The sequence below is a fragment of the Rattus norvegicus genome, chromosome 1 (assembly GCF_036323735.1).
Source record: "Rattus norvegicus strain BN/NHsdMcwi chromosome 1, GRCr8, whole genome shotgun sequence".
Lineage (NCBI taxonomy): Eukaryota > Metazoa > Chordata > Mammalia > Rodentia > Muridae > Rattus > Rattus norvegicus.
Genome location: NC_086019.1, coordinates 247,056,325 through 247,066,165, shown reverse-complemented (window position 1 = coordinate 247,066,165; position 9,841 = coordinate 247,056,325). Strand labels below are relative to the sequence as shown.

Sequence of the window (9,841 nt, the reverse complement as noted above, 5' to 3'; positions counted from 1 at the left end):
AACACCCCTTCCTGATAAAAGTCATGGAAAAAACAGGAATTCAAGGCTCATACCTAAACAAAGTTAAAGCCATATACAGCAAACCAGTAGCTAATATTAAACTAAATGGAGAGAAACGTGAAGCCATCCCACTAAAATCAGGGACTAGAAAAGGCTGACCACTCTCTCCCTACCTATACAATATAGTTCTTGAAGTCCTAGCCAGAGCACTCAGACAACAAATGGAGATCAAAAGGATACAAATTGGAAAAGTAGAAGTCAAAGTATCACTATTTGTAGATGATATGATATGATTTAAGTGATCATAAAAGTTCCACCAGAGAACTACTGAAACTGATAAACACCTTCAGAAAAGTGGCTGGGTACAAAATTAACTCAAATAAATCAGTACCCTATGTCTACACAAAAAAGAAATAAGCTGGGAAAGAAATTATTAAATAACACTTCATAATAGTCCCAAAGAATATAAAATACCTCGGTGTGACTTTAGCCAAGCAAGTAAAAGATCTGTATGATAAGAAATTCAAGCCTCTGAAGAAAGAAATTGAAGAAGACCTCAGAAGATGGAAAGATCTCCCATGCTCATGGATTAGAAAGATTAACATAGTAAAAAATGGACATTTTACCAAAAGCAATCTACAGATTCAACGCAGTCCCCATCAAAATTCCAATAAAATTGTTCAGAGAGTTAGACAGAACAATTTGCAAATTCATCTGGAAAAACAAAAAACCCAGGATAGCTAAAACTATCCTCAACAATAAAACGACTTCCGGGGAAATCACTATCCCTGAACTCGAGCAGTATTACAGTGCAATAGTGATAAAAACTGTATAGTCTTGGTACAGATAAACCAGTAGCATGCAACTGAAGACCCAGAAATGAACCCACACACCCATGGTCACTTGATTTTTGACAAAGGAGCCAAAACCATCCAATCGAAAATAGATTGCATTTTCAGCAAATGGTGCTGGTTCAACTCGAGGTCAGCATGTACAAGAATGCAGATCGACCCATTCTTATCACCCTGTACAAAGTTTAATTCCACGTGGAACAAGGACCTCCACAACAAACCAGATACACTCAAACTAATAGAAGAAAAATTGGGGAAGAACCTTGAACACATGGGCACTGGAGAACATTTCTCGAATAAAACGCCAATGGCTTATGCACTAAGATCAAGAATTGAAAAGTGGGATTTCATAAAACTGCAAAGTTTCTGTAAGGCAAAGGACACTGTTTTTAGGTCAAAACAACAACCAACAGAATGGGAAAAGAACTCTATCAATCCTACAACTGATAGATGACTTATATCTAAAATATACGAAGATATCAAGAAGTTAAACTGCAGGGAGACAAATAACCCTATTAAAAATGGGGTTCAAAGCTAAGCAAAGAATTCACAGCTGATGAATGCCAAATGGCTGAGAAACACCTAAAGAAATGTTCAACATCTTTAGTCATAAGGGAAATGCAAATCAAAACAACCCTGAGATTCCTACTCATGCCAGTCAGAATTGTTAAAATCAAAAACTCCGGCTACATCAGATGCTAGGAAGGAAGTGGAGAAAGAGGAACACACCATTGTTGGTGGGATTGCAGACTGATACAACTGTTCTGGAAATCAGTCTGGAGGTTCCTCAGAAAATTCTACATTGAACTACATGAGGAACCAGCTATACCTCTCTTGGACATATACCCAAAAGATGCCCCCCAAAATAATAAATACACATACTCCACTATGTTCAGAGCAGCCTTATTTATAAGAGCCAGAAGCTAGAAAGAATCCAGATGCCCTTCAACAGAGAAATGCATACATAAAATGTCATACATCTACACAATGGAATATTGTTCAGCTAGCAAAAACAATGACTTCTGCAAATTCATAGGCAAATGGATGGAACTGGAAAATACCATCCTGTGTGAGGTAACACAATTACAGAAAAATACAGATGGTATGTACTCAATGATAAGTGGATATTAGCCCAAATGCTCAAATTACCCTAGATAAACAGAACACATGAAATTCAAGAAGGATCCCCAAAATGGGAATGCTTCACTCCTTCTTTAAAAGGAGAACATGAATACCTTTAGGAGGGAATAAAGAGGGAAAGTTTAGAACAGATGCTGAAGGAACACCCATTCAGAGCCTGCCTCATATGTGGCCCATACATATACAGCCACCAAACTATATAAGATGGATGAAGCAAAGAAGTGCAGGCTGACAGGAAACAGATGTAGATCTCCCCTGAGAGACACAACCAGAATACAGCAAATACATAGGTGAATGCCTGCAGCAAACCACTGAACTGAGAACGGGACCCACGTTGAAGGAATCAGAGAAAGGACTTTTAGAACTTGAAGAGGCTTGAGACCCCATAAGAACAACAATGCCAACCAACCAGAGCTTCCAGGGACTAAGCCACTACCCAAAGATGATACGTGGACTGACCCTGGGCTCCAATTGCTTCGATAGCAATAAATAACCTACTAAGGGCACCAGTGGAAGGGAAGCCCTTGGTCCTGCCAAGACTGAACCCTCAGTGAACGGTATTGTTGGGAGGAGGGTGGCAATGGAGGGAGGATGGAGAGGGGAACACCCTCATAAACGGGGAAGGGGAGGACTTAGGGGGATTTTGGCCTGGAAACCTGGAAAGGTAATAACAATTATAATGTAAATAAAAATACCCAATTTAATAAAGATGGAGAAAAAATATTTCCAAGCTAATGATCCCAAGAAAAGATCTGAAGTAGCCATTCTAATATAGATTAAAATTGACTTTCACCTAGAACTTATCAAAAAAGGTAAGGAGGGACACTTCATATTCATCAAAGAAATTGACACCAAGATGAATTCCCAGTCCTGAATAACTATGATGCAAATGCAAGGGCAACTACATTCAAAAACAAACATTACTAAAGTTAAAAACACACATTGCACCTCACATAATAATACTGGGAGACTTCAACATGCCTCTCTCAGCAGTGGACAGATCATGGAAAGAGAAACTAAACATGGGCACTGAATAACTAAAAGAAGTTATGAACCAAATGTGTTTAACAGATTTCTATAGAACATTTCATCCTAAAAGAATACAATATATCTTCTAGTTGACACCTCATGGTATCTTCTCCAATACTGACAATATAATTGGTCACAAAACATGCCTCGACAGATAGAAGAAGATTGAAATAATACATTGTATCCTATCAGATCAATATAGACTATGGCTGATCTTGAATAAAAACCAAAATGACAGAAAGCCCACATACACATAGAAGCTGAAAAATGCTCTACCCAATGATAACCTGGTCAAGGAAGAAATAAAGAAAGAAATTAAAGACTTTTTAGAATTAAATGAAAATGAATGCACAACATACCCAAATTTATGTAACACAATGAAAGCAGTGAAAGAGGAAAACTCATAGCACTGAGTGCCTCCAAAACAAGCTGGAAAGAGCATACATAAGCAGCTTTACAGCACACCTAAAAGCTCTAGAACAAAAAGAAGCAAATACACTCAGGAATAGTAGAGAGCAGGAAATAATGAAACTCAGGGCTGAAATCAGCTAAGGAGAAACAAAAAGTACTATACAAAGAATAAAGGAAAACATGGGATGGTTCTTTGACAAAATCAGCAAGATAGAAAAAAACTCTTAGACAGACAAGCCAGAGGGCACAGAGAGACTATCCAAATTAACAAAATCAGAAATGAAAAGGGAGACATAAGAAAAGAAAATGTCTAAATTTAAACATCACGAAAATAACTACAAAAGCCTATGTTCAACAAAAATGGAAAATCTGAGGAAATAGACAATTTTCTAGACAGATACCAGGTACCAAAGTTAAATCACATCAAATAAGCCATCGAAACAGTTACACAATGCCTAAGGAAATAGCAGCACTTATTAAAAGTCTCACAACCAGAGAAAGCGCCAGACCAGAAGGTTTTAGTGAAGAATTCTGTCAGACTTTCCTATAAGCCCTAAGACTAATACTGTCCAAACTATTCGCCAAAATAGAAACGGAAGGAAGACTACACAATTCCTTCTATAAAGCAACAATTATTCTTGTGCCTAAACCACATAAAGTCCCAAAAAAGAAAAAGAACTTCAGACCAATTTCCCTTATAACACAAAACTGCTCAGTAAAATTCTCACAAGCAGAATCCAAGAACAGACAAAAATGATTATCTATCACGGTCAAGTATTCCTTCCAGGGATGAAGGAATAGCTCTGTATATGGAAACCCATCAACATAATCCACTAAATAAACAAACTCAAAGAAAAAGCCACATAATCATCTCATTAGATGTTGGGAAATCATTTGGTAAAATTCAACACCACTTCAAGTTAAAAGTCTAGGGAAGGTCAGGAATTCAAGGCCATTACCTAAACATAGTAAAAGCAATATATGGCAAATAAATAGCCAACATCAAGTAAATGGAGACAAACTTCAAGGAATCTGACCAATATCATGGACTAGATAAGGCTGCCAACTCATTGCCTCCTATTCAATATAGTACGTGAAATCCTAGCCAGAGCAATCAGAAAATAAAACGAAGTCAAAGACAATTCAAAATATCACTATTTGCAGATGATATGATAGTATACAACATGACCCCAAAATTTCAACCAGAGAACTCCTAAGCCTGATAAACAACTTCAGCAAAGTGGCTAGATATAAAATTAACTCAAACAAATCAGTAGCCATCCCCTGCTAAAAGGATAAACAGGCTGAGAATGAAATTAGTGAAATGACAGTTTTCACAATAGTCACAATATAAAATTTCTCAGTGTGACTCTAACCAAACAAGTGAAAGATGTCTATGACAAGAATTTCAAATCTCTGATTAAAGAAGTTGAAGAAGATGTCAGAAGATGGAAAGATCTCAGATGTTCATGGATTGACAGGATTAATATTGTAAACGTAGCCATCTTGCCAAAAAGCAATCTACAGATTCAATGAAATCCCTATTAAAATTCCAACTCAGTTCCTCATAAAGATAGAAAGGGCTATTTTTAAATTCATTTGCAATGACAAAAAATCCAGGACAGTGAAAACTATCATCAGCAATAAAAGAACTTCTAGGGCAATCAGCATCCCTGACCTCGGGCTGTATTGCAAAGCAGTAGTGATAAAAATTGCATGGTATTGGAAAAGAGACACACAGATAGATCAGAAGAATAGAATAGAAGACTCATAAATGAACCCACACATCTATGGTCACTTGATTTTTGACAAAGGAACTAAAACCATCAGTGTCAAAAGGATAGCCACAAATGGTGTTTGTTCAACTGGAGAACAGCATATAGAAGAATGTAAATCAATCCATTCTTATTGCTCTGAACAATGCTCAAGTCCAAGTGGATAAAGGATCTCCAAATAAATAAAGGGTGGCCTTAGTGAGGTCTCTTATTAATTGAAGATACAGTGTTGCAAATGACTGGTCTAATATGAGGCCCGTGACCCATGCATAAGAGTGGGAGGAAGGACTGTAGTAGTCAGAGGCATAAAAATCAATCTGGCAGTTCCTGAGAAAATTACATATAATTCTACATGAGGAACGAACTATAGCACTCTTGGGCATATACCTAAAAGATGCTCCAATATATTACAAGGACACATGCTCCACTATGTCTATAGTAGCTTTATTAATAATAGCCAGAAGCTGGAAACAACCAAGATGTCTCTCAAGGGAAGAATGGATACACAAAATATGGTACACTTATACAATAGAGTACCATTCAGGTACTAAAAAAATGACTACAGGTAATTCTTTTTTTTTTTTAATAACTTGAGTATTTCTTATATACATTTCCAGTGTTATTCCCTTTCCCGGTTTCCGGGCAAACATCCCCCTCCCCCCTCCCCTTCCTTATGGGTGTTCCCCTCCCCACCCTCCCCCCATTGCCGCCCTCCCCCCAACAGTCTAGTTCACTGGGGGTTCAGTCTTAGCAGGACCCAGGGCTTCCCCTTCCACTGGTGCTCTTACTAGGATATTCATTGCTACTTATGAGGTCAGAGTCCAGGGTCAGTCCATGTATAGTCTTTAGGTAGTGGCTTAGTCCCTGGAAGCTCTGGTTGCTTGGCATTGTTGGGCATATGGGGTCTCGAGCCCCTTCAAGCTCTTCCAGTTCTTTCTCGACTACAGGTAATTCTTAGGCAAATGGTTGGAACTAGAAAATATTATTTTGAATGAGGTAACACAGTCACTAAAGAACACACATAGTATGTACTCACTGATAAGTGAATATTAGCCCAAAAGACCGCAATGCCCACGACACAACCCACAGACTATATGGAACTTAAAAGGAAGGAAGAGTAGGTGTGGACACTTCAGTCCTTCATAGAGCGGGTACTGGACAATTTCAGGAAGTGGACGGAGGGGCCACCTGGGAGGAAGAGAACAGGAGAGGAAAAAAGGTGGGCAGAATCAGGCACTGAAAGAGACAGGAGAGAGAAACAGAGGGTCAGGAGATACAGTAGCAATATGTAGCAGTGGGGGATGAAGAAATGGGGTAGAGAGTGGAGGGTCTAAGATACCCTTGAGGGACTCAACAGTGATGACTTTAGCCAAAAGGCACAGGGAAGGGGAGATAGAACCTGTTGAGACCACTTTCAGTAGATAGGCACAACCCCCATTTGATGTAAAGTGCCATCCACCCATCACAAGGTTTTTAACACATTAATATTCCTGTTCAAAGGAAGAACAGGGACAAAAAATGGAGCAGAGACTGAAGGAAGGACCATGGGGGGACAATCTCATCTGGGTATTTATTCTGTCTGCAGACACCAATCTTGACACTGTTGCTGTTGACAAGAGGCAAATGCTAACAGGAACCTGGTCTAGCTGTTAACTGGGAGGTTCAGCCAGCAACTGATCAGTGCAGATGTAGAAGCTTGGAGCCAACCATCACACTGAGCTCCAGGCCTCTGGTAGGGGAGACAGCAGAAGGGATGGGGTAGCAGAGGGGGATTGCAGCCCCATAGGAAGAGCAACATCAGCTATCCAGACTACCTAGTGCTCCCAGGAATTATAGCACCAAGGGGTGTACAGGGAAGGATCCACGGCTCCAGATACATATATGGCTAAGTATGGCCTTACCTGACATCAATGGGGGAAAGCCAGAGGTACTGGGGAGATTTGATGCCCCAGCATAAGAGGATGCTGGAATGGTGGGGCAGGAGTGGGTGGATGGGGTGGGAAGCACCCTAATGTAGGCAAAGCTGAGAGGGGAGATGGTAGATGGCATGGGTGTGGTATAGTGAGTTAACTGGCAAGGGAGATATCATTTGAAGTGTAAACAAATGGAATAATTAATTTTCTGTGCCCAGGACCTTAATGAACTGGCCAAACAGCTCCCTGCACCAATATCCCATGGGGGAGAGAGTTGGACATTCAGAAGTGTGGATACTTCTGAGAAGTGAGAGGAGAAGATCCTCTGCCCACAGTCCAGACCCAAGAGAATTGCACAGTGCCATCTGTGGCCACTGGGTGCAAGAACCTATAGGAGCAATTAGGGGCAGGACCCTTTAATTCCTGCCCACGCCTAGAGCTGGAAGACAGTCCCAGAAGCGCCACCACAGTTAAGAGCAGACATAAGACCCACTTTTCTGCTACCAAGTGACCTGCTTGGTGGATTCAGGATACACAGAGGCAGAATTCCTTGGGGTCAGAGCCCTTCCTGTTTTTGGCTCTGCCCGGAAGTGAACTGGTAACATCCCACAGTTTCATGCACCCAAATCCCATGGGAAAAAGTTCTTACTAGCACAAATACCAAGTGGTCAGTCCTAAAAGCACATGTATACAAAAAAAAATCATCATGAGAACACAGCCTAGATAATCAACTATTCAGAGCTCATAACAGTTCACATAGATGGAAGCAAAGACCAAATGGGTCTGCATTAGGTCCTCTGCATACATGATGTGGTTGCATAGCTTAGTGTTTTGAGGACTCCTAACAGGAGGAGTCTGGGTATCTCTGCCTCAGTTGTCTACTCTTTGGACCATTTTCCTCTTCCTTGTCGAGTCGAACCTTGATATGACGATTTGTGGCTAATCTTGTCACACCTTTTTATACCAAGTTGGCTTGATATCCCTAGAAGGCCTGCTATTTTCTGAAGGGAAATGAAAGAACAATGGATCTGGGGAAGAATAATGGTTCCTTCAAGAGGAACTTGAAGAAGTGGAATGTTGGGGGAGGGGCTGTAGTGAGGAGATGCTATATGAAGAAAGAATAAATCAAAGGAAAAAGCACTAAGAGTCTTTTGTCAGTATTGTTGAAAGCAAATCTTGACACAACCTGCATGTTTATTCCTCCCTGTGAGTTGTCTTCATTATATTTGTCTACAGAGTGCTTCAGTTCCTCATCAGCATTTATATGTTTCAAACACAAATACTGCTAGTGGCTATACTTAACATTAAGGAAAAAAAAGCTTTCTTACTAATCTCCCATTCACATTCCCGTTTATATTAGTTAAAGGGGAAGATAGTGTGTGCATGAATAGTTGGATGTTTGAGAAGAGAGTCATGGGGGTTGGGGATTTAGCTCAGTGGTAGAGCGCTTGCCTAGGAAGCGCAAGGCCCTGGGTTCGGTCCCCAGCTCCAAAAAAAAAAAAAAAAAAAAAAAAAAAAAAAAAAAAAACAGTTGAGAAGAGAGTCATATCTATGTAAAGGCCAGAAGTAAAACTTTTACTAGTACTGTTTCTTTTAGAAACATCTTGTCTTGTTTTGCGAGACAGTTTATCTCCCTAGTACGGCTATTAATCTAATATGGGTGACCAGGAAACCCAAGGGATCCTCCTGTGCCTGCCTCTCAAACCCTGGTATAACGAGCACATGCATTGACTTTGAGACATGCACTGAAGATGAAGGTTGGGTCTTCAGACTTGAATGAAAAGGGCAACAGGGGGAACCTGTTCCTCCCCAGAACTGCCACTTTACATGCTCTGTTATCATTATATGGAACAACATGATATATTGAGAATCTAGTGTTTTGGTTTTAGCCTGAATTGTAAGGAAACACTGAACAAAGGCAACTCAATCAAAAGATCTTATTTTTGAGAACATAAAGAAGATAAATTTTTGTGAATTACCAGTGCTACAGCTAAACCACAGTAAGAACTCAAATTTAGATCTACATAGGTACATGAGATGGGGAGACTGTTACAGAGAATAGGGAAGTGCAGATATATGTGAGCAGTGACTCCAGAAACTGGAAAATGCAATATGGATATTTCTTGAATCTTGAAGAATATAGGAGTTATTTGAAGGGAGAAAATACAACACATCAGGAGCCAGGCAATTTGATCTCTTTAGAGAGGAATGAAGCACAGCTCATAAAATGGTGGTAGAGAGGCAAATCCATGGAAAACTGGAGTTGTATCAATATCCTTTGGTTGAAGTACAGATTTCAGCTTAAAGTTCTGTAAAATTGTGGTCAGGAATAAAAATAACTCCATGCGGGCTAGGCCCTCTCCTGCACACATCCGTTTTCCTAGGAGGGAAATGCCAAAAAAGGTAATTATTCCTTGTATACGGTGTTGACCTGAGATGTATTGCACTGGTACAAAAAATACAAGGGGATAACAGTAACTACTGAGTTAAAGCATACATTTTTTAGATTAATGGATGGCTAAAGGAAAAAACATTTTAGACAAAAAGAGTCATTTTTCAAACTAACATATGATATCAAAGAATACATCATACAAAAGTACTAGTCAGCTAGATGGATGTTATGATCTTACCTATATTCAAAGCACCAGGAAAGTTGTGGAGGGGGCGGTTTTTAATTTTTTCATAAAGAACATAAAACTAAGGTAGCACACACACTTAGAAA

At 39.7% G+C, this 9,841-nt stretch overlaps 1 protein-coding gene across 4 annotated transcripts in view; it reads right to left on the bottom strand.

The window, feature by feature from the left end:
• Nucleotides 1-5,928: 5,928 nt before the first annotated feature.
• LOC100911718 (cytochrome P450 2C6-like) overlaps nt 5,929-9,841 on the bottom strand; it is a 46,592-nt gene continuing 42,679 nt past the window's right edge. For 3 of the 4 annotated variants that reach the window (XM_063280353.1, XM_063280352.1, XM_063280354.1), the window contains one exon: nt 5,929-9,499. In XM_063280353.1, the coding sequence (XP_063136423.1) occupies nt 9,318-9,499 (182 nt within the window). In that variant the 3' untranslated portion in view covers nt 5,929-9,317. The remainder of the gene's footprint in view (nt 9,500-9,841) is intronic. The other variant, XM_063280351.1, reaches the window with a different exon arrangement.